Source organism: Lissotriton helveticus, chromosome 12, assembly GCF_964261635.1.
Source record: "Lissotriton helveticus chromosome 12, aLisHel1.1, whole genome shotgun sequence".
NCBI classification, from domain to species: Eukaryota; Metazoa; Chordata; class Amphibia; order Caudata; family Salamandridae; genus Lissotriton; species Lissotriton helveticus.
Genome location: NC_136073.1, coordinates 759,769,186 through 759,794,301, shown reverse-complemented (window position 1 = coordinate 759,794,301; position 25,116 = coordinate 759,769,186). Strand labels below are relative to the sequence as shown.

The 25,116-nt window shown below is 43.7% G+C and overlaps 1 protein-coding gene across 1 annotated transcript in view; it reads left to right on the top strand.

The window, feature by feature from the left end:
- LOC144798124 (semaphorin-7A-like) overlaps nucleotides 1-24,562 on the top strand; it is a 207,992-nt gene extending 183,430 nt beyond the window's left edge. Inside the window, exons 14-16 of the mRNA XM_078668880.1 lie at nucleotides 199-371; nucleotides 505-560; nucleotides 23,701-24,562. Coding sequence (XP_078525006.1) covers nucleotides 199-371; nucleotides 505-560; nucleotides 23,701-24,044 — 573 coding nt within the window. The 3' untranslated portion in view covers nucleotides 24,045-24,562. The remainder of the gene's footprint in view (nucleotides 1-198; nucleotides 372-504; nucleotides 561-23,700) is intronic.
- Nucleotides 24,563-25,116: the final 554 nt, after the last annotated feature.

The window sequence follows — 25,116 nt, the reverse complement described above, 5'->3', positions numbered from 1 at the left end:
ATAATGCCCATTCAGATGCTTTCCATACCCAATCTCCCTCCACCTTGCCTTAGTTCCTAAATTGCTGATTGCTGTTGATATGGTCAGAAGCATTGTAGGGGGATCAGACTTTATCTAATACATTACTCATAGCCAGATTTCTTCAGTTTTTGGAAAGGTTTGCCTTAGCCTCTCACAACTAATCTCTGTTTCTTTCAGGGGCATCTTTATGCGAGTACCGAAACAGAGGCCACCAGGCTTCCTCTGGCGAACTGCACACAGTATGGCAAAGCCTGCTGGGAGTGTGTCTTGGCCCGCGACCCCTACTGTGGATGGGATCCGACTGGTAAACAGTGCACCTTACTCTCCAAACCAGTGAACGACACCACCAAGTGAGTCTTCGATGCAATAAAAATGTCTCACACACTTGCTGTTTCTGTGGAAATGCCACACACCACCTTCCCCACCCCTTTTTCCTCCGACATGTACAACCTCCTCTTACCTGTGGTATCTTTTTGCCAACAGCATCATGCTTCAGAGTCTGGACGCAAAGAACGTAACAGCATGCGACGATGGGTTAGGTAGGTAAAGCGGGCATTCAGTCATCCGGGGGCAAGAGATGGGGTTGAATATCAGTGGAGTCTGTTAGTGACACATTGCAAATTACGTAGCATTTTAAAATCTTCACTCTACAGTTTGCTTTTTTTATGTTTATACACTTTATTAGTCTGTTAATATTTAATTTTCAGACACCCCTATGTAGGCAACGTGGGCCCCAGAGGACGTTGGTCTACAGGCCAATATTTGTTGGTTTAGACTATTTGCAAGTGTTCCTCCCCTCAAACTTTGTGTGTCTGGGCCAACTTATGCCCAGATATGAGTCTCTTCCTGTTTGTGACACAGGGTCCAAGCTATAACTCATAGATGAGGCCTAAAAATGCCAAAAACTGTCTGGAGTTGTTTGTGTTCCCTTCTGAAGAAGACTTTCCCTGCCAGTTCAGGATGGACCCTTCCCATGAGTAGGAGTCAATATTGATTTCCATAAGCAAGTCTTCTTTCTAGAGTGTCACAATGGGTAAAATAAACGATAGGTTGGAATGCTAGCCAGAGCAAATGCTAAATGTTTAGACCAGTGGTTCCCAATCTGTGCACTACGGCACCCTGGTGCGCCACCAAAACTACCGAGGGGAGCCATGAACAAAGTTTGAGAACCACTGTCAAGGCCTTTGACCTCTTCTTCAGAACTGCACAGCTCTTCCACCAAAGCTGCGAAAGATAATGACTTCAAGAGAAACAACAGAAAGACCCAATAAATAACTTTTCAATGCAAAGCCAAAATGCACACCACGGGCTGCAAAGAGTTATTGTTACAAGGGAAAACAATCAAAGCTGCTCACACAAAAGCAAATGATGAGTCCTATCGCTGCCACCTTCACCTCTGCATCAGAACTGAGCAGGCAGGAACATTTGGAAACCCTCTGTTCATCTTTCTGCATTCTTTTTCTTTCTCCACGAACAAGAGGCTGATTAGCTCAGACTGCTTGAGACATGCACCTTGCAGGAACAAAAAGTGTTACGATGCAGACTTTCAACCCCCCAATTCTTTTAATAACTTCTTGGGTGCAACAATTGTTTTGAACCAATATTTGCACTATTTCGTCCCAAAAGGTAAGTTGTTTTTCCCCTCACAGTACAGGCCTGTCATAAACACGTTTTTTCAAAAAACAATACCAGTTTGTAGGTATGTTTTTGGCAGCGCCCTCGCTTTCTGTCACAACGCCAAAGACCAGGTATATCAAGTTGCTGCTGCAGCCAAGCAATTTAGCGAGTCAGAAACACGACCTTGCAGGCCAATCAGGAAATGATCCACGTCGGACTCAAAAACTACTTTATCATAACTTAAAATCAGTCTAAACTTTCTCAGTTAACCACATTTACAGGGAGCAGTTTAAAGGTAGGATATCAAAGGAAGCTGGAATATTTTTGCACTTATAATGGCAAGATTCATATCTTTTTAAAAACAACCACAATTCTGATATTTAGGCCAGTGGTTCCCAAACTTAAATTTTAGACAATTATTCCTATTTTCGTGCAAATTCTGAATTAGGCGTAAACGCCCCAGGGCCCAAATCTGGTGTAAAAATGGTGTGGTATAAGTGCATGCGGGGGATACTTTTCTGCAGTTTTCCTCAGTTAACCTGTCCCATTCCAAAATGGCGCAGAGATTAGCTTTACATGGCACCTTCTTATTCCTGGAGGCATTTGGGGAAGCCCTTTAGTTTAAATTACAGTTCTGCGCATATTTAAACATAGCTCATAAACACAGAAATTAGGATCACTCTGAACAGGTCTGTGTTTTTACAACATAAAAAGATTACAGAAATCTGAGGTGATTGTTGTAAGCAATCTGAGCTGCTTAGGATAAAAAAAAATCGAGGCTCCAATATTGGACATATTCCTAAATAATTGCCGAAATGTGAATATCTTAACATAACTGGAAACTAGTCCCAACATATTCAGAGCATGCATGAATTTACTGCCCTGTTTTCCCTTTCTGGAGCATTGTCAGGAAAAATTCAATAATATTTGTGCTGAATGTAAAACATCCGATTCGTAACAGAAATCTGTAGGAAATTTTGAGTTGAACAAAAAGGCAGTTTATTCCAAAAATTAAATATTTCTAGTAAACCAATTCAAAGGGGGGGAGGGGGTACAACTGTTCAAAGTGGTGGAAAGTCTAAACCAAGAGTTGCACAAGTGGGGTACAAAAGTAGTGTGGAAGATTTTCAGATCTTTTTCTCTGTTTTACCGTCAATATTTAGGCAATTTTGAGGAATGGCATGTGTAGCGGATAATGTAGTCTTTGACACTAGAATGCAGTATAATTTTAAGAGGTCATTGACATAACTTTCCTCAAAATCTTTCAGATTTAGGTATCCTCAGTATTGAACTTTACCAGTTAAATACAAATATTTTATATGATTACTTAAAGAGTTCAGGTTAATTGAAGTTCTCCCGAGGCAGGGCTTACATTCCCTCACCCACTAAAAAAAGTAACATAATGGGGAGCCACGGCTTATGGCAAATAGGTCAAGGGAGCCGTGGGTCGAAAAAGTTTGGTAACCACTGGTTTAGACTATTTACAAACATTCCTCCATACACCTTTGGTCATATTTCATCACAGCTAACCAATCCTAGATAAAGTACAGAAAACCTATTAATTTCAGGCATGGCTCCATTTTAATTCCGCAACACTCGTTGACAATCCATAAACATTCCAGTGGAGGTTTCCTGAAATATGGTGTACAGACTTCAGGGTTAGAGTTCCTGCACGTTATCTTTGAGCTTGTGCCTATAATCTTTCTTTTTCCATTTCAGCAGTTCCTATCAGATTTCACTGCGCCACCTCTAGAACGCCACTGCGTCAAAACCTTATGCCTGCCTCACAGCAGACGTAAGACTGATGCAGGCCCTTTCACATGGTGCTTGCCCCGTGTGAAAGAGCACATTGCTGGAGTTGAGTCTATTTTCAGACACATCCCTGCAATGTGTCACATTTGCATCTACAGATACTTCAGAAATACTGATGTATCTATAACTCCTTGCAACATGGAGTGCAGTACATTATATACCGGGCATCCATCATGTCGCAAGGAGGGCGCAGTGAAAACTGTTTCATTTCTGTTTTGTCACAGTGATGCAACAGTTTTCATAAATTATTCTGGTGGAGCATTGTCTTGCTTGGATTCGCTCATCACAGAGGGAGGAGGATGTGAGTGTTAGCTTTGTTTCTGTATTGAGCAGAATACACTTGATTGTGGTTAATGCCTGTGTAATGGGCTCTGTGTACCATGCTAGAATAGCATGCACCTGTCCACATTGTCTTGCTTGTGTTGGCATTCACGACTGGGGTTGGCAGATGAAGTGCAGATTTATACAACGTACCTTTACTAATCTAATTTCCCACCAAATGGTGGTGATGATATATTGCTTCACAATGTAACTTGATGAAGAAGCATACCACTTCCGCTAGCAAAGCCTGTGAGGAGTAGCATGAGTGGGTGAGACATTCTGATCAGAGCAGGTTGAAGGCTCATGCGCTGGTGGGTGAGCTCTGGAGAGAGTGCCACTATTTTGTAGGTTGAGAAAGGTTGTATTTGTACTCTGTCATAGGTCTTTATTCCTCGAATCACTTAAATTTCTGCTTCTTGGAATGAGGGTGACAGCCACGGCCCGTGGAGGGAGTTGCGGTGGGGCAGAGAGGCGGGGCGGGGGAGGGGCAGGGTGGGGGGGGTGCTAAAAACCGGCATATGGATAATTGGAGGTAAGTAAACAATTTAATGAATAAAACGAATTTCGTAGCGCACCCTGCATCGGAAAATGCGACGCAGGGCGCGCTGTGAAATTCGTTTTATTAATTAAATTGTTTACTTACCGCCAATTATCCATATGCCGGTTTTTAGCACCCCCCACCCTGCCCCTCCCCTACCCCGCCTCTCTGCCCCACCGCAACTCCCTCCACGGGCCGCGGTTGGAGGGTGACACATGATTGGTCCACCAAATATGATCAGAGGAGATTATTTTGCATTATATAAAAGGGCTATAAGGGCTTTTTATAGTGGAATGCCACTTGGAAGCAGAAGCCTCATGATTGGCGCAGCCAGTGAGATGTACGGCGATCTCTGCTGGATGAGAGATGTGGCCTAGTGGCTAGAGCTGTCGATTTTGGAATTTATGAACCTGCGAACTAATAGACGCTTGATTTAACATTGTGTGATTCTGGGCAAGTCACTTAATCTCACTGTGGCTAAACATGTGAAATATAATGTATGAATTCGATTCCTGTAATCCCCTCTTGATGAATGCAATCTTGGAGACTGTCTGTCATTCTCCCCAAGCAATTTTCAGGACTCTTTGCTTTCTAAATAGGTTTGCTCTTTAAAAATAACAATACATGCATACATACTGCACACCAGGAGAAGCCCGTAGTGCAGGCGGACCCATTACAGGCAAGAGAGGTGGGCGGTTGGCATATGACGGGATAGGGAAAATAAAATAAATAAATAAATAAACACTTACCTTGCACTCGCTGTATCGCCGACTTGCCGATGTGGCGACCGCAAGGTAAGTGGTTTTATTTATTTATTCATTTTATTTCCCTATCCCATTGTATGTCGACTTCCCTGCCCTGACACCGCCCCACTGCTCTTATCTGTACCAACCGCGCCTGCGCGTTGTGTTTAAAAGAGTGGGGCGGAGAAGCAACTGCATTTGGCCATGCTGAAGCTCCTTCTGCCTCAAAGATCAAAAAAACAATGGGTCTAATTCTTGCCTCAAAGATCAAAAAAACAATGGGTCTAATTCACCTAAAATATATGTTAAAGTATGTACGGAGAGTTCCTCTTCTGCCTGAACGTACGCTGTTGGGAAAGTCATGTAACTTTCAGTGTTTGCGCATTTTGCCCAAGACAGAATTGCAAGCACAGTATAATCTGCAATCCACAAGTGACACTGCATTTATTTTGTATTCAAGTTGAAAATATTTCCCCCCAAAGAAACAATTTCTCCAGCACCCTCATAATGTTTAGCGTGATCTGTTTCCCTTTAGTTCATGAAAAGAGATTTACTCCTGTTCCTGGGTGATTCAAATCTCAGAAAATTTCCAGGTTTGCAATGTGTGAATGCTCACAAAATGATGTGCTTTGAGAGCATTTGCAAAGTTCCAAGGCTAAGAAATGCCCTCTAATCCCTAGCGTGGGGGTTAATCTCGACAATGACCCTGGGTTAACTAGTCCACCCCCCAGTTAAAGGCCACTGACAAGGAAGGATACTGTAGGGTTTTCGTTTTAGGTGTTTGAGGCAGTGCTTTAAATGGGCCGGTACTGTCCGGTACTGAGTACTTTGAGAGGGAGAGTACCTGCACGTCTCAAGGGAGACATAATACTTTTAATTGGAGAGTACCGGCGTTTCTCGGAAACTTCTATTTTTCCATTTCAAGCACTGGTGTGAGGGGGTGAGGAAGCCCTTTCCTATGCTGTCCAGGTAGAATATTCTGGTTTTGCCCCTGTGCCTTTCTGCGTCACAGCTGATCACGTAACCCATTTATAATTCAGCTTTCGGATGTAGGCAGATCATATGACCGCGTCAGCTGATTTCATTTTACGAAATGCTCAGGCTGAGTTTGGACCATGTTCAAGTCTATTATACTCACAGACTAGAAAATCGCAGCATTAATCTGTTGTATTTTCCTGCCATCTACTGGTTGGTCTGAAACTGCCGTTTGTTTTCTTAAATCTCTTCATCGTGGGCGTCTGTCAGGAAGGACTCTCAGCCTTGAATCAACGAGCACTTCACAGCGCCCCACACCCCCCGAACTTCTTCAGTTCGTTTTTTTCTGCATTATCGGTAGTAGATAATATGTGCGGAATATAGGGGCATATTACCAAGGGGGGCAATAGACAATTATCGCCGATTTAGCGGCCGCTAAACGGTGATAATTCTATCTGCTCTATCTATCTAACTGATGTTAGCGACAGCTTTTAGGCGATAGCGAGCGGTTTGGTGCCCGCTTTGCATGTCAGCGATGTTTATCGCTAAAGACATGCAAAGTGGGCATACCCAAACCATTAGCGACTGGAAGCAGTCGATAACGTCGCTATCTCCTATTAACAAGGTAGGCGTAGCGTTGGAAATATTCGCGCTAAGCGCGAATATCTCCAAAAACGAACGCTTGCTCAGACCAGTTCTTAGCCATGTTATCCAATGGGAGGTGGATAACATGGCTAAGAGCATTTTGTCGCTAATGCGTGAATATCGCTGTATTCTCAGCGATATTCACGTTATCGCCGGAAAATGTATCGCTTTGGAGATAAACGTTGCTAATAGCACGTTATCTCAGCGATAATTTCCGGCGATGCTTAGCGATAAAAAATTCGTTGCTAAGCCTAGTTAGCGATAAATATCGTTAATCGTTGGTAATATGCCCCATAGTCTCTGCAAGTGACAACTGGATATCAAGTCGTTCAGGACCCTTTTTCAAGAATTTACTTCAGCAATGTTATAAAACTATAAACGTTTTTTGATAATGGGCAACTTCTGGTTACTGAAGAGTTTTTTAGGTATGAGAATATAAGAAATTTACCTATGGCTGCTTTTCTCTTGGGAATATAAATTCTACGTTTTTGCTCACCTCAGAGTCTCCTAAAATCCCAGTGTTCTGCTGGTTACAGACACTTGGAATCTAATGCCATCAAATACAGACAGGGTGTAACCAGCCGTGGTCCACCGCTATGGCTAAGGAGTGTCGCCCCCCTGCCAGCTGCCTCAAAACGTCAAGAAAGGAAAAATAAAACAATAATAAATACTTTTTATTATCGTTTTATTTTTATTTTCCTGCGAGTCTTTGAGGGCGGGACCATGGGGGATGACATGCGCAGGAGCAGTGGCAGTGCACTGTGATCAGTGCGCATGATGGTTTGGCCAACCTGTCATGCGCAATGAAGCTGTCTCCAACCCAGCTGCGTAGCTGGGTTGGAGACAGTTGGCGCAAATCCTCGACGCTTAGGCCAATCCTGACGTTGCTCTCATGACATGAGAGCAGTTTCAGATTGGGAGCCTGTGCCTGCAGAAGATGAGCAGAAGATCGTGACACGGCCGGCTACAGGTAAGTTTTAAAAAATGTATTTTATTTATTTTGTCCCCCTCCCACCGCAACTCTTCCATAGCACCAGTTGCTACTCATTCTAACTCATGCCCCTGCAGCTTCTATGGCACAGGGGAATGGGCAAAACGTCAGGGGTACCATTCATACAAAAGCTTACGACAATTTATGAGATATTAGAGACTTGTGAGCCCCTGATCACATTCTGCCAGTGGGCCCCATCATTCTGCATTACGCCACTGGTCCAACAGTGGCGGCTCTATACCGACTGGGGGCCGTATTACAGAGAGTGCTCTAGGGGCGCAACGGGCATGTGCACCCACTTTGTGTGACTCTGGGGCACCTTGGTATTACTGAAGGGGCTTGTGCGGCCCCTTCTGCAATACAGATAGTGCAGGTGCCCATGTAGCATCAGTGCAATCATTAGATGGTGTTCTCTAATTTGCATGGAGTAGTGGCCCAATGCTAATGAGGGAATCACTTTGCCTCTGTGCATGCTCCCTAATAGGGATGTGGGCGCAGAGGCAAACATACCTCTAGGAGGCGCACTGAAAATGTGCCATCCTAAAGGTAGCCCTTTAGTGGAGAGAAAGAGGGTCCCATGGACTCCCCAGACACTCACTGCACCCACCTGCAAGGGGATCTCTCTCCCCTCTTGAAAGTGCAGGCAGGTTGCCACCTACATTGTAAAACATGGAGCGGCTTTGAAGCAACCCCTCACTTTTCACTTGAATACGCTGCCCCAGGGCTGCAAGAGTTCGTGGCTGCACTCAGGGCTGCACATTAACCATAACAGGACACACTTTCCCTGTTTGTGCCCAGCTCATCTACTTTAAGGTGTGCTGTGGCACAAACAGGGAAAGTGCGCCTTTTGGTAATACGGAGCAGAGGATTCTAAGCGATGTGTAGAGATCTATGGGAATCAGTACAGCTAGAGCCATAGCTAAGAGACTCTGAATCGGTTGTCATTTAATTTCTCATAACATTTGTCTAACACTCTGTACAGCCAAAGAAGACTTAGGGTGCTGCTTTGAATGACCAGGATCATACCCGCTACCATTTGTGAGCACCTGAAAGGGAGACTTAGAGAAAAGAATAGTAAAAATGGAATTACGCTATTAACTTACACTTGATAAAGCTCTGACTCACTCAAACATTTATCTACATATACATGAATCGTTATAGCTGCATGAGAGCTAAAGGGAGAAAACTATCATGTGTTAACATCTCATTACAATGTAACCAATGTGGTCACAAAATAATCCACTCAACAACTTAATCTGAGTTTAGTAGAGTTTAATTATAAATTTAGAAACAAATCAATATAGACCAATCTCAAAATGATAATATAAACTTGCAGAAAGACTAAAATACGTCCAAATCTCCTGGAGAGATTTACCCTATATAATACAAAGCAGATGACTAACTCTATGACGATGATAAAGATGATCAGAGAAAAGAATTGATCATTAATTGATCATTAAATAGAATCAGATGATTTTCCAAAGTAAGCATGAGCAAGCTATCTCTTCCTACACTAACTGAAAAAGGTAACTCTAAGCTAAGAAGTATTTGGTAAATCAGAAAGGTGTTGACTGTCGGAGTCTAGAGTAGAAGGCACTCCAGCCATGATTCAGATAGCATAAAGTCGCACAAGCAGAATCATAGATCTGCTCTCCGTGAAAACCCCAGTCCCTCACTTCATCCAGCATAAAATATCAATTGCAGTCAGGGTAGATAATCCCATGTGATCCTTGATAGTGAGTTTACATGGCTCTGGCACAACTGGAACCCCGCACCACCTTTCCAACATCAATAAGTTGCAACTTAATTCGTCCTTGGTCATACTTCTCCTCGTCCATGAGAACTCACCTCCTTGCTTGTTACTGCACTTCTCCTTGCCAACTTTGTCTTCTCATTCCTTGATATCTACTGAATACAAAACCCTTCTACGCAAACAAATGAGGCTTTGTCCATACCTGCAGTGGAAATGAAATACAAGCAAATGCATTCTGCATTGAAGGTTAAATACAAATTACATGTTAGATTTTGAACGAGAGCATGAACTGAACTGGTTTCCCAAGGCTCTCTCTAGTCAACCTTAACAGTGCACAGGGTTACAGAATATGTGCACATTTCTATGCGCACAATAAATGCAGCTCCTTTAGACACATATAGATTGCAAAAGATTATGAAGATGTAATTCTAAATGCACCTGCATAGAAATAATACTTGTTACACGTATAACGGTTTCAATGTTCATTTACACATACACATACACAGTCGAATTTATCAACCTCACAATAGAACACATTTTGTTAACTTCTCCTGTCACATTCATATATATATATATATATATATATATATATATATATATATATGTTACAAAGACCTTTAATAATCATGTTCTATACACAAATTCTTCAAGTGAAGTACATTAAATATGTGATACTCCACTCTCTTTAGTAACATTAATCACCCTGAATATATTCACGTGCTGACTACTCATGATTATGATGCACTCCTACGGTACCTCGGCTGGGATCAAGATTACACTTCTCCACACTGTAGTGGAGGAAGTTTTAAGTGGGAGAATAATATTTTTGTTTTAAAAGTCAGGGTTCTACCATCTAAATATGAAGTCTTGCCATATATACAAATTAGAAATGTTTCATTAAATGTAGAGAGTCCACCCAGATTCCAATTAAATGTGAACGGATACTAACTGCAGGGATCTGATTTCCTCAGTTGCCTTCCTCTGATAGATCACATTTTACTACAAGACGCATATGGGTCAGGATAAGTTTAGCTATCCGTTCTCCCAAAGAGCAGTGGGTAGCAATCAGTATCCACAACTCTGTCATTTAATCAAGAAAGTATGTGATTGACCTTCAGGTCAGATAGATTGCAGTCATGGGCTTGACCGAAGAGAACAAAAAGTCTCTTTACTACGGACTCCCCAGTGTTTTTTTTAATCTATGCATTACATGTGGGAAGAGGTGCCTTCAATGGGGGAACTTTAGCTGTTAGACACTAGTAAAGACGCAGCTACAGAGAGTAACAAATGCCTTCTAGAAGTTCTTGCAAACTACAGGACTAAATAAAGTGTCCTTCTGACAACTCAGAAGTCATGTGCTATGTGGTGGAAGGGCTGCCAGCTAAAAGTTTCCAAAGGTTGATCCAGCAGAGACTTCACCATCAAAAACCAAGCAGTCCCAACCTCTAAAAGAGACAGAAGAGATTCAGTTCTAGTGGATGGGGCATCCACCAAAATGGCTTCCTGGCTAGAGATGCCCATTTTTAATTTTACTTATCTGGCTATTATGATCATCCCTACAAAAACCCAAACTACATAAGTTTAGCAATCCAGAGAAAGTTGGTAAAATAAGCAAGAGTGAAGCACTTTGCCTTCTCCCTATCTGGAAAACCCCCATTCGGAAAATAAATGTACTACCCAAACTTCTCTCAACATCATCTTAAATCAGCCAAAGGTTCTAAAACAGATGAAAATATCTGGCCTAATCATTATAGAACTAGCTCCTTTGTGGAACTGAACAGACATTGTGCTTACTTGTAAGCCTGTCGTACCTGGCCTTCAGAACAGAATGCAATAGGGGAAAAACATGGTCAAAACATTGGAAAACTGAAATCTCTTGTTATTCTCCATTACTTAAGAAAAGTTATATTCAGGTGCAAAATAAACCAGACACTTGGCACTAATGCTATTTTCACTTGGTGTCTAATAATTCTTTCTTTTTTTTAAAATTATCTTGATTAGTTTTATACAAACAGTTCAACTCATGGCATACAATGCAAGGAACATCAATAATTCACTTTTACATTTGTTATTATGACATTCTTTTGGGAGCTGCTAATGACAGATCAAGAGAATATGTTGCATGGTTTCAACTTTTCAGTAGAAACTGTTCATTTGTTGGACAACATAAACATTGGATTAGTGCCAGACTGAGTCCGTGCACGCCCTCAGGATATGTTGGCCTATAGTCCTGCTCAGTGCTTTAAATGGAAAAAAATAAGTGCAGGTACTCATCAAATTGAGATGTGGACTAGGGGGTGGGAGTTGGGGGCGGGGCTACAGGCAGTGCTAAGGGACCCGGCCAGGGGCACACATTTAATTTTATTGAGATTTAATTGGTGTGCAGATTTGTATAATTATACTAAAGCATTTCTGGTATAGTTTGAGTATTCCTTTCTCCTTATACGTACAAAAGGATACATTTATTATTAAAGGGGGCTTCTCATGGTGCAAAACCTAAATCACATATGACTTGCACAAGATATTTTCCTTAACATTTTTTGGAAACATTTAACTATTTTTAACCCTCTTGTTGTATTGCCACATAGCAAACATCACCCAGCCCCTCCTAGATGGCAAAGCCTTGCCTCAAAGCGCCTTACCTGCTGCAAGGTCTGATCCCCTCTATCTCCGTGGTACTCATAGTATGGCGCGCGGGCCATCAGGGGCCCGGCAGGCCTTTCTTGGTGGCCTGCGGACCTTTCAGGTAATGTACCCATGGCTCCCCAGAAAGAGAGATAGAGTGGTGAGAGTGGAGAGATAGTGGAGAGAGTGGAGAGAGAGAGAGTGGAGAGAAGGGAGAGTGGAGAGAAGGGAGAGAGAGAGTGGAGAAAGAGTGGAGAGAGAGACTGACTAACTGAGATACAGACTGACTGACAGTGACTTGGAGAGAGACTGAGAGAGAGAGAGACTGACAGAGAGAGAGAGACTGGCTGACAGAGAGACTGGCTGACAGAGAGAGTCTGACTGACACAGAGAGACTGGCTGACAAAGAGAGACTGACTGACAGAGAAAGACTGAAGGAAATAGAGAGACTGACAGAGAGAGAGAGACTGACTGACTGAGGAAGAGACTGACTGACTGGGAGAGAGACTGACTAAGAGAAAGACTGGCAGAGAGAGTCTGACTGAGAGAGAGAGACTGACAGAGAGAGACTGACTGACTGAGAGGGAGACTGACTGACTGAGAGAGACAGACTCAGAAAGAGAGAGACTGACAGAGAGAGAGACTGACAGAGAGAGACTGACCGACTGAGAGAGAGACTGACAGAAATAGAGAGACTGACAGAGAGAGAGAGAGAGACTGACTGACTGAGAGAGAGACTGACTGACTGGGCGAGAGACTGACTAAGAGAAAGACTGGCAGAGAGAGATTGACTGACTGAGAGGGAGACTGACTGACTGAGAGAGACAGACTCAGAAATAGAGAGACTGAGAGAGAGAGAGAGACTGACAGAGACTGACCGACTGAGAAAGAGACTGACTGACTGAGAGAGACTAACTGAAAGAGAGACTGACTGACTGAAAGACTGGCTGACTGAGAGACTGACTGACTGAGACTGACTGACTGACACAGAGAGAGAGCCTGACTGACAGAAAGAGAGACTGACTGACTGAGAGAGAGACTGACTGACAGTGAGAGAGACTCACTGACTTAGAGAGAGAGACTCACTGACTGAGAGAGACTAACTGACTAACAGAGAAACTGACTGAGAGAGAGACTGACTGACTGACTGACTGAGAGACTGACTGACTGAGACTGACTGACTGACACAGAGAGAGAGCCTGACTGACAGAGAGACTGACTGACAGAGAGAGAGAGACTGACTGACAGTGAGAGAGACTGACTGACTGAGAGAGAGACTCACTGACTGAGAGAGACTAACTGACTAATAGAGAGCCTGACTGACTGAGACTGACTGACTGAGAGACTGATTGATTGAGAGAGAGGCTGACTGACTGAGAATGACTGACTGACTGAGAGAAAGACTGACTGAAAGAGACTGACTAAGAGAGAGACTGACTGACCGAGAGAGAGACTGACTGACTGAGACTGACAGACTGAGACTGACTGACTGTCTGAGACTGACTGACTGAGACTACCTGACTGAGAGAGAGACTGACTGACAGAGAGAGAGAGAGACTGACTGACATAGAGAGAGATACTGACTGACAGAGCGAGAGACTGACTGACTGAGAGAGAGAGACTGACAGAGAGAGAGAGAGAGAGAGAGAGAGAGAGACTGATGGAATTGGGGTCACAGTGTGTATGAAGCTATGCAATGCCTCTTAAGATTGCTATTGTCTGCTAATAAAAATTTATTATCAAAATGTGCTCTTTGTAGTTACATCTACTTTTGAAATATGGCATTGTTGCATTGTCTGTTTTGAAACAGGTTTGATTTCTTTTACTTTCGCCCCCCCACACAGACACACACACTGACCCCACCCCTCATTGAACCCAGCCCTACCAGTACGGCCCTCAGCCACAAACCACATTGTCAATTTGGCCTCAGAGAGAAAGTTTGTGAGTACCCAGGCTCTATCTGGAGGTGGGCAAACTTTTGAAAGCTGACCAAGGATGCCTTGCTCTGGCTCAGTTCCAGGTCATTTTGCTCTCTCAAGCCAAAAATGAACTGAACTCTGATGGTGCATCTGCCTGCCAATCAAACTCTAATCTCATGTGCGATGAATAAAGACAAAATTGTGACCTGTATTGTAATACAGGAGAAAAAGAAAGATATAGCCTCCTAGAGGCTGAATTGCACAAGGTGAAAGCAGAAATTCTAGGATCAATCCCAGATTCCCCACATGACCAAATTGTGTGATCATAGATAAATATTTCAAATTACCAACCTCCTTTTTGTTCATTAGCACATATGATAGTATATTCAAAGGCACAAGTTCAGGATGTGTGCTGTCCACTCACATGAGTTGTTAGATTTAATACGCTGTAATGTTGCTTCATTCATGAAAAGAAAATAGTCCATATATAATATACATCTAAAAAGTGACTTACTACCTAGATTACTAATGGAATTGTTGTCACGGTGCGATGCACCAAGGTGAAATGCTTCCACATGATAAAAATACACCTATTTTAATGGTAAATATATCAAGGCTCGACTTATGCACATGCTTTTAAGGCCAAGCCAGACTTCCTGGTTCGACTCTAACTTGGCCGTCCTTGGTAATTTTTTGGTTCACCCACCTATACCCCTCCCCTCCAAGAGCCCCCTCATTAACCAAAGAGAAAACGGGCTCCTAAAATAAAATACAATCATGTTTTTTAAACACTGCGGAGAAAGCAGATCTGTACTGAAGAGAGAGAGTGGCTTAGCACTTGCTACAAGCAAACCCTTTCACATGTGCTTCTTGGACAGAGTGTGGTAATGCAGGGTTCATTGGGCTTGCAACTATCTATCTGCCATGCTGGACACTGCAGACAGCACTCACTCATGCAAGAGCACGCACAGGGACATTCGGCAACGCACCCTGGGCATTTAGTACATGTAATTTAGAAACACTTACATTAGCTGCTGCCCACATTACTAAACCTTGATTCCATCAGCTACACTACAGCCTCACTGTCACCACCTTGCTCCTCACTCTGGTTCCAAACAAGTGCTGCCATACTCTGCTATGCCAACAGGAAGCCTTCTCTCCGATTTCCGGAGAGTCAGGGGATATGCCTGTTAGCAGGCCCTGCTCACACACCTACTGTGCTATTGACTCAACCGTCCCTGAGTGGACACTGTGTCAGTAATCACAGTGTGCGTCGGGCCCCTACCACACCTCCTGCCAGCTCGAATGGATGCCTACGGACCGCCACTCAATTAGCACATTGTGAGGATGGATTAGCACTCTGTCATCAGAGTGCTTCACGAAAACTGACGGACTTCGGCACAGTAGAATGTATTTACATCCCAATCATCAGAGATAGTACTAGGGGTAACAATGTTATTTAAGGATAGTTTAAACTAGTGTAAAATTTGTAAAAAGTTCAGTGGGTCCATACACATCATACGATACCCTATCCCAAACAATCCCATCAGGAACTGAAACAGCCAAAATGTTCACCAGGGAAACGTTTCTTCATTATTTGTGTGATGAGGAGTGTGGTTTGAGAACCAAATTCACCAGTTGTACAGCAGAGCGTTCAGGGAGATAGTGTCCATTGAGAAGCAGGAAAAAGACTGTTACAAAACCAATCCAGAGGACCAGGAAAAGTAATGCAATTGATATCCAGAGTTCAAACCATGGAGGCACAAAGAAAGTCTTTTTCAGACAAAGATTGAATACAAGCAGTCTCTGCCGAAACGTTGTAGGTAGCGGTGCAGGTAGATTAGATGAATCCGAGCAAAAATCATCACAGTCGATGAAGAGGTCAGAGGCAGTCCAATATATTTTTGGCAACTCTGCAGGTTTTGTCGAACTGGGAGATGACTCGATCCATTGCACCTTGACGTAAACAGGACCAGTGTCAGGATTCCCAAGAGAAATCTGTGTTTCTGTACTTGTTGCATTTACAGTTGTTGTGGTAACTGGTATAAGGTATACTTCAGTGTTGGTTACCGTAATCTACTGTCGGGAAGAGGATGCTTAATCAGTTATCAAAGCTGCCATCTGACATTCCTGTATGGTAGCGAGTGGAGGCAGGTAACTAGAGAGGAGCCCGGGTGGTCTACTGTCGAAAATTGGCCACATAGTGTGGTTTGATCAGAACAATAGAGACAAATCTCTTGTTTTTTCAGCCAGCAAGAGGGCGGAAGAAGTACAGTTCTGGTACTTTCAACAGCCAGGACAGGTACAGGCGCTCTACAGGATGTCCCAAATTCCTTCTTGTGCACAATTTTCTCCCTAACCTCAACTCCAACCTTCAGGATCCAGCCAGGCCTTGCCAGTACTACCTTCACTTCTCCAGTGGCGGTACATTTTACTTGGGCATTGCTTTGTTTGCCCCAGAAGCTGTTAAGTTCCTGTAAAACAGCGAAACATTAATTTCAATCAAATGGTGTTTCCGCTGCCACTGTGCTGGTTTAGTTGAGGTCTGGGACCCACATTTTTACCCCATTGCTCGCACTAACTTTTTGTGCTAGGAGTTTGTCCGCCCTTTAAAATTAGTGTGAATGGCATTACACCTCGCACCAGAGGACGCATTCTACTCGAGCAGCAGCTTCCTCAAAGCGAATGGCAGATTTCTAAATGCAATCGGTCGTGACCTGCCACGACCTGCTGTGACCGCACTGGATGAAAAATTTCGCCGGAAGGAGGTCTAGAGCCTGATTTTTTCTCAATAGCACTTGCCAACTTACCAATGGTTAGCCTTTCGAGAGAGAAAACTCTGCTTCTCATCACTTGACAGAATTTTTCGGAACTCCGCATTCCGCAAGGAGTGGGCAAAACTCCACCGGCGGAGCAGAATTCTTCACCCACCCCTAATGCTAACAGTGTCTTAACTTGGATGCTGAGCCCCTGGTACCACTTCAATGTAATTTCCATTGAAATCAATGGAAACTCCATGACGAGCTGAGCTCGTCATGAGCGTCGAAGGGGTTAAGGATTGTATTGTCACAATTTAACATTGAGAGTGGCCTATGTGCTTGACAGTGCATGGGATCCTTACTGTGCTTGCGAAGTCTGATACCACTCTGCTCGAAGGCCATTCAGCCTCGGGGGTCTTGGATGTATTAAATCTTGTATTGCTTCCTTAATCTCGGCTTGTGTGAGTGGTGCCTCAAGTAATTCCCGCCGTGCCTGTGTGAACCTACGGATCAATGGTGTTTGCAAAAACAGATATGTGTCTATATCTTGAGGGACAGTCGCCTGCTTGTAAAGTGGCTTATAGTATGAGTAGAATTAATTTGCCATTGTTTATTCACTTTGTCTCCCTATTCGTTTCGTACAGTTGTGATTGTGGCCAAAGCTCTGGTGCAACACAAGAGATATGCTAGCAGTCTCCCTGGCCGGTCTGCATCCCAGTCAAGCAATTGTCTGTACCATATGTTATGTAGCAACTCTTTATCTACCATTTTACGAAGGATTGCAGTGCTTTGAGCCTTCAATCAAGAGTATTAATATCACAATATAGCGTCTGTCTGGTAGAGGTAACCAGAGATATGACCAAGCCTCTCATAATCACGTTCACTGCTGCCCTTTCAGTGTCCCCATTGGGCAGTATTTTCATTTTGTCTAAAATATTGTGCTATTTCATCATGTAGCATGAGGGCATGTGCCGTGTCCTGCAGGATTGCCACTGGAAATCGCCATGTGGGGATCCAGGCCCGGTAGTTCTGACATAGATATGTGAAGGTCAGTGGGGAATCTTGGGGAACTCTGTACATTCTTTGTTGTTAACCAAGGTCAGTGGGGAATCATCCAAAAAGGCCCTGCTAGAGTACAGCATAGTGCCAATTTTGTGGGAGTCCTTTGGTCGATAAAATGTAATCTAGCTAGCAGTATGTGTGCATTGCCCCTGTGTAATGCGAGGATACCTGGTCAAAGGGATGCTGAGTGCGACGCACTTCTACCAAGTCTACCAACGTTACAAAGAGATGGCGCAGGGAGTACCTCATTTTTTACTTTATATGTCATGGATTGCATCATGCGATCCATCGAGGACACAAGGGGCCTTATTTATGAAAACTGTTGCATCGCTGCATTAGAACAGCAATGCAACAGTTTTCGCTGTGTTTTCACTGCACCCTCCTTGCGACACGATGGATGCGTCATATTTATGTCATATTTACAGTATTACTGACGTATCTGTCGGTGCAAAACTGATGCCTTGCTGGAGTTGTGTCGGAAGCATGATGCAACTCCAGCAATGCAGGGGGAGGGCTATGAATGCTATGAATATAGCACTGCGTCACCCTTACGCCTGCTATGAGGCAGGGGTAAGGATTTGACACAATGGCGTCCTAGAAGTGGTGCACTGAAATCTTATAGATTTCACTGCACCACTACTACAAGGCTTGGATGCGGGGAAACGCCCACCCTGCATACAGTTTACCTGACGCAGGTATAATGTAGCGCAGGGGTTTACAAAGTGACACATCTGCCTAGATGCGTCACTTTGTAAAAAGGGCGCAACATGTCAAATTTTTACGCCGCAGGTGCATCACGATATGTGACGCACCATCGGTGCAAACGTGTCGCAAGGGCTCATAAATAAGCCCCTAGGTATTTATGTACTTTGAGGCCAAAGCGTGGGAAATAATCAGCATCATCGATAGTGGGACCATAGAGACCCACCAGCATGGTGTCCCATCTATTAAGCTTGCCATGCAGTAAAACATATTTCAACCTCCGTGGAAATGACCTTAAATGGTGTCCAGGGTGCACACCGGCTCCCAAGCCTTCTAACGTGTGACCTGTAGTGAGCATGGTAGAACATCCCCTTCCATTTACGTCTCACTTCTTCCACCTGCTCTGCCAGTAAATATGTCTGGTGGAGGCAGGTCACCTGTATCCCTATCCCATGCACATTAGCTCCCACTCTGGCTCTTTTCACATAAGTAATCATTTAATGCTGTCTCTCTTATCAGATGCCAAGTCTGGTCCCCTCCTCACCTGTAATACAACAATCACAGCTACCCTGTGCCATGATCAGGGCCGGACTGGCCGTAGCGGGCACCGGGCAATCCTCTGGTGCACCGCACGGGTGGGGGCCGGTTTGGGGGCCGATTTTGTTACAGGCCCTGTAACAAAATCGGCCGAAAAACCGGCCCTGGCAAGGAGCTCGGCGGGTGAGTGGGGGTAGGGGGCCGAACAATTTGCTAGGGTCGGTTTTGGTTCCCAGTCCGGCCCTGGCCATGATGCGGTTTCCTTGTGGCATGCATACAAAAGATTGAAAAACATAAGTTCCTGGACCAATCGGCAGTGGCCCATGTACACAGGAATAGGCAGACCCCCCATCAAAAGTTATGCACCTCTCGTGTCGCCTGAGGCACCGGAATTCAAATTTAGTAAGAACTATCAAACAGCTAACCAGCCAACTTTCCCTCTCCCTCAACAACAGTGTCATACAATGGCAATGGTATGCGTAGATCGCCCCACACACAGAGCTCACTCTAGGATTCACAACAGGTATCCCTGGTGGGGTCCGGGGGCTGGCAAGGCCCGATCAGGGAGCGTAATAACAGGCTGCAGTGGGCCGTGTCCGGGCACCTGCGGAATCGTCCATGGCTCGAGCTTCTGGAGATCTGGGTGAGCTGTTGGTTGACTTTTGATGCTCTCTGCCATGTCACTTGTCCATTGTGTCTTACCATTCCCAAGCTTACGCCAGATCCACGAAAAAATAGGAGTTGTTATCATGCACAATCTTTAACTTGGCCAGGAAGAACAGCATGTCTCATCTGTTGATCACGGCAACGTCACTTTACTGCCTCGTAAGAGTGCCTCTTCTTTTGGCCCTGGACAGTGTAATAGGGAAACAAAATTTTCTCTGCATCCTCTATGCGGAGAGCCCTACAGCGGCATGACTGCTGCAGAATTACATCTCTATAGTTCAGAAGTCTGATGGTGACATTTCTTGTGGAGGGCCCCTGGGGGCAGCACACAAGATGGAATGTGGTGTGCGTGCTCAATGGAGAACTAGTTTGATAATCCTCTTGGCTTTAATAATGTTGTGACCCATTCCTCCAGGTAGAGGTCCAGGCATTCCCTCCCCATGCTCTCTTGGAGGCCCACCAAGCAAACCTTGTTGCTGTGGGATCTACCCTTTGCTTCTTCCACCCTGGATTCCAAGAACTATGTGAGCTGACTCAGATTGTCTATGACTTGAATCAGAGCCATCATTGTCTTTTGCGTCTCCTCTGCTAGCCCCCCACCAACGAGACCCTGCCTGTCAACTTATGGAGGTGAGTCCGCACTAATCCCAGGTCCATCACCACCATGTCCACACTTGTTTCCAGTTATGACCCTCTGTCTTTTATACCCTCAAGCACATCCGTCAACGTGGGCGGCCCCTGAGCCCATCTTGGGCTGGCACATCCGCACCCACTGGGGCAAACTAACCGGAATATCTGTCTATGCTTGGCAGTAATGGAGCATCTTTGCCTGTTCTTTCCCATGTAGCATTCCCACAATGGTAGCGCACAGGCTAGTGCAGCAGAGGGCTGCTGTTTCTGACCATTCACACTCGAGCGAATTCGGGCAACTGGTGTCTGCACAGGTGGGCCCCCTCAAATGTCCACAACACTCACATCTCCATCCTCATAAAGCATTCCTGCAATGGCAACCCACAGGTCCAATATTGCAGAGGAGCAGGCCCCCAGCAACCAGCAACACTTCCAGCTCAGACTATAGCTCTTGGGGAGCCTCTAAACCCCTCCATGCGCACCAAGCAATGATGGACTATTATTTTAAATGTCCTGAGGACAGGTTTTTGAAGGAAGTAAGGAGTGCCAATGTGATTACATTTTGGGAGATCTTCAAGAGAGAAGGCTGTCCAGGAGAAAGTGTGACAGACAATGGGTTATAGTTTGTACCAATCCAGTTTGAAGAATATCTGCAGAAGCTTGGAAGAAAGCATTAAAGGACTTCTCTACACCACCCAAGAGAGAATGGTCTGGGGGAGAGGTTTAATATGAAGTTGGTGGAGTGCTTACAGTTGGCAAAGTGCAATAACCTTGATGGGGAAAAGGCAGTACAAAAGATGTTGTGGTTTTCTAGAACATTGCCACATTCTTTAGATGGTTTGTCCCCATTTTTCTTCCCAAAAGGTAGGATTCCGTGTATGGTGGTCACTTCAGCATGGATGGGCAGGACAATGTGGAGTGAACACCATTTGAGAACTAAAGTGACTCAATCTCAAACTAAGTATAAGATTAGAAATGATGAAATGTTTACTAGTAATAAAAGGCAATGCATTGTTGGTGAGATTGTCCATGTGTGATTGGAAGCTTCACACAGAAAAGGACTAATGGCTAGTATTTTCCCAAGAGAATCAAAGAAGTGAAGAACTGTAGTATTGTGGTGATGGCAATCTCGTTTGTAATACAAACGAGAGGGAAATGTGGAAGAAAGCTCAAAAAGGAAGGAGAGACATTTGTAGCGAGAAAGGTGGAAAGTAGAATATAGTAAAAGTTAAGAACTTGAGACGTCGCCCTACAACAGCCTGAAGAAATATAAAAAATGTGTGTGTGAAATATATAATATGCTGTCTAGACATTCTTAAACTGGAATTTTAGGTATTGAAGTATGTGCAGTGGATCCTCCACAGACTTGTTAGTTTAAAACATATGTATTTTAAGTTCATTTTATCAACATAGTGTAAGTAGTTATTGTTTTGGATAATTTTGTATAAGGATAGGAGCTGTGTTAGGTTTTATGTGTTATAGTAGCTTACGTAAACTATGTTAAAACCGTTTCCTCATGTCCTTTCTGGAATATGATGTTTGTTCCAGAATCTTGGAGTGAGACATCTTATGAGATTCTAGCAAGTCAGTTACCTGGTGCTTTTGTTTGCCAGGGTGTATTACTAGTGTACTTTTCAATAAATCTTCATGAAGATTTTGTACTCGGCCTATTGGCTTCCTAATTTGCAGGCCCCACTTGATCTGATGATGATGATTTTCAGCAAACACATATTCCCCTAGTCTGTGATGGGCAAAAGGAAGGCTAATGGACAAACTGCTGTTAATAACTTGGCTGCATGGTCTACAAGAGATTTAATTCTTGGGGGGGTTAATATCCCCAGAAAGAACAGTACATGCAGCTGAATGGTCACCGTCCCCCCATCTCACAGATTCTAACCCTTTGAGAATATCAACTATCTCAGTCTTTCATAGACTATCCACGACTGAATTATTTCTACTGGTGCAGATCTAAAACAACTAGTAGCAAATTGGTTCAAGAACCTTAATGACCCATATCCTCACAGGTAAATTACTTTTGGTAATTTCTATAATTGTGCTCCTGTTTCTTTGTAATAAAAGAAACACAGTATAAGATGATCCTTAGATACTGCTCTTTCAACAGGCAAGTGTTTTAATGGAAGGGTATCTTGTCTGGTCGTGCCCCAAAATCCTTCCCTCTGGAACTGGTCTTTTCCAAAGGTAGGAAGACCCCTTATGGCTATCCTACAAAATGTTCCTAAAAGATGCCATTTAAGTCATATAGATTTCTTAAAAATTAAAAAAATTAGGGTAAAATCCTCCTACGTTGGAAGAATGAACCTCTGCCAACCTTTAAATATGGTTAGAAGCGGCCCGCATCCTGAGGAGCGGTAAGGGGACTGCTCTTTGCGAATGGTGCCATTTAATACAGTCGATCTAGGCTAAATGTCCGGGAGCAATCTAACCCATTTGAAGATTCCAAATGTCAATTGCATTGTTTGTAGATACTTGGGTCATATTCCAACAAAACTACTCAGTTTTGTTAATCTCTGCATCCCTGTCACATGTCCTAAGTCTGGCAAACAGCTACTCACATCAGCTTGGGTGTGTATAATTACCATGGTCGATGGCCAGTTATCTGGACCCCATGTTTTGTTTGTTGTCTGATAATCTGAGATAAATAATGTACCTATCCAATTCAAATACCATAGACTACCTAATATGTCTAATGTCTTCTTGAAGCCATAATCATGTTTATATTTCTTAATTTACATAAATCTGTCTTAATGAGTGTTAGCTAGTGTTCAATATCTGGAGATAAATTGCCTGCATGACTTGCATGATTCCCACAACTAAAGGTGTTAAAGATACGTCTCAATATGATCTGGTGGTGAAGTTCAAATGTGCTGCAGTGGGTGAGATATGGTCTAGTGCCTAACATGTCAGCTGTGGGATAAGGAAACCTAGCCTCTCATCCATGTCTGCCCTTGATAAATCACTATGGGGCATATTAGCAAGAACCTCGTTAAAATTATCGCCGTTTTAGCGGCCGGAAACTGCCGCTAAAACGGCAATGATGGGCTTGCTAATATGTGTTATAGAATTCCAATAGAAGCCCAGGTTAGATTGCAGGACATCAGACCTGGGCTTCTATTGGAATTCTATAACGCATATTAGCAAGCTCATTTTCGCTGTTTTAGCTGCAGTTTCTGGCTGCTAAACAGCGATAATTTTAACGATGTTCTTGCTAATATGCCCCTATATTCCTCTGTGTCTCTCTCAGCCGAAGCCTGGAAACACTTAAACACAAGAAAATTGTAAAATTGTCTTTTTTTAAAGAAATATAGATATTACAAATATATTTGTCCTTTCTTTTCTCCTACTCGGGACCGAAACAATCTTCAGTAGTCCGCTCTCCTGATGAAGACATGAGAGAAGTGACGGTAGGACCCAGCAGTTACATCTACCTGCCATGTCCGGTGAGATCCCACCACGCCTCCTACACATGGAACAAGGATGCTGCCAAGCAGTACGCATGCACCATGGATGGCGAGGCTTGCCTGCTACGCTTTGGACAGGACGCGCCCCTCGAGCCCGGCCTATTCACCTGCAGCGCCACGGAGGAGGGGGTGAAGGCGGAGATGACTCGCTACAGACTCTTGAAAGCTGGTGCAGCTGGTATCCCACAGCTGGCGCTGATGCCCGCTGTAGTCCTTCAACTTATTGCTATTTCTGCTGCCTTTGTTTAGCATGCTGCTTTAGAGGGCTGCCAATCACACTGCCCACCTATGCACTATACCCCAATATCCCAAGCTCTCCAGAGAGCCGAGCTCGCACCAAGACATGACTGCAGACGCAACACCTCCAGTCAGAATATGAAACTCCAACATATACAAGATAGCACTTCTCAAATCATCTACATTTTTTAATGCAATGGCACATATTGGTCATAATTCATTTTCCAGACGCGACAACATATCTCAAATGTGAGCAATGGCTCTTTTTCAAACGCGACAGTTTTACATAGACACGTTATTCCAACATGGCAATGCTTTCTGAGACACAACGAGGCATCTGCTGCAAGGGCGAATCCCACACGTGAAGACATAATGCTCTTCAGACATGATAATACAATGACGTGTCTTCGGACACAACAGCACCTCTTAAGAAGTGACATTTTTTGGAATTGATGAAACACCATGTCATTATTTAACTATCTTCTAATATGGTCACATAAAACATGACAGCACAACATCATGTACAACAACAACAAAACACAAAGAAGATAGAGTTTTTGACATGACAAGACATTTGCAAATAAAGAACATATCTTAAGGTATAATGGCACCTCTCAGATACAGCAACAAGAGTTTGACATAAACGCCAAATCTTCAGTCAACACAACTTTAGACACCACGGCCTATCTTTAGCGATGACTAAACATTTTCTGGCTTGATGACACATTTTAGATATAAAGACTTATGATATGGCAAGACATTTTCAATCAGAAGAAACGCCCTTATGCTTGATGAAACCTCTTTGGACAATATAGGACATTATAGCACATCTTTAGGTATGACAACACATCATCTACTTTGCCACTCAACTTAGATGCACTGTAAAACTGAAATCAATTTTCAGAATAATGATACATGTTTGGACACAATGAGATATCTAAGGTTGCCACCTCTTCAGACCCAAAAGGCATGCTTTCAGACGTGATGACACACATCAGACATGACTTCCTAAAGTCTACAATTGGGTAGAAGAACTAAGTATATTCACCACTAGTGTTGGATTTTTTTTTACATTTTGAACCCC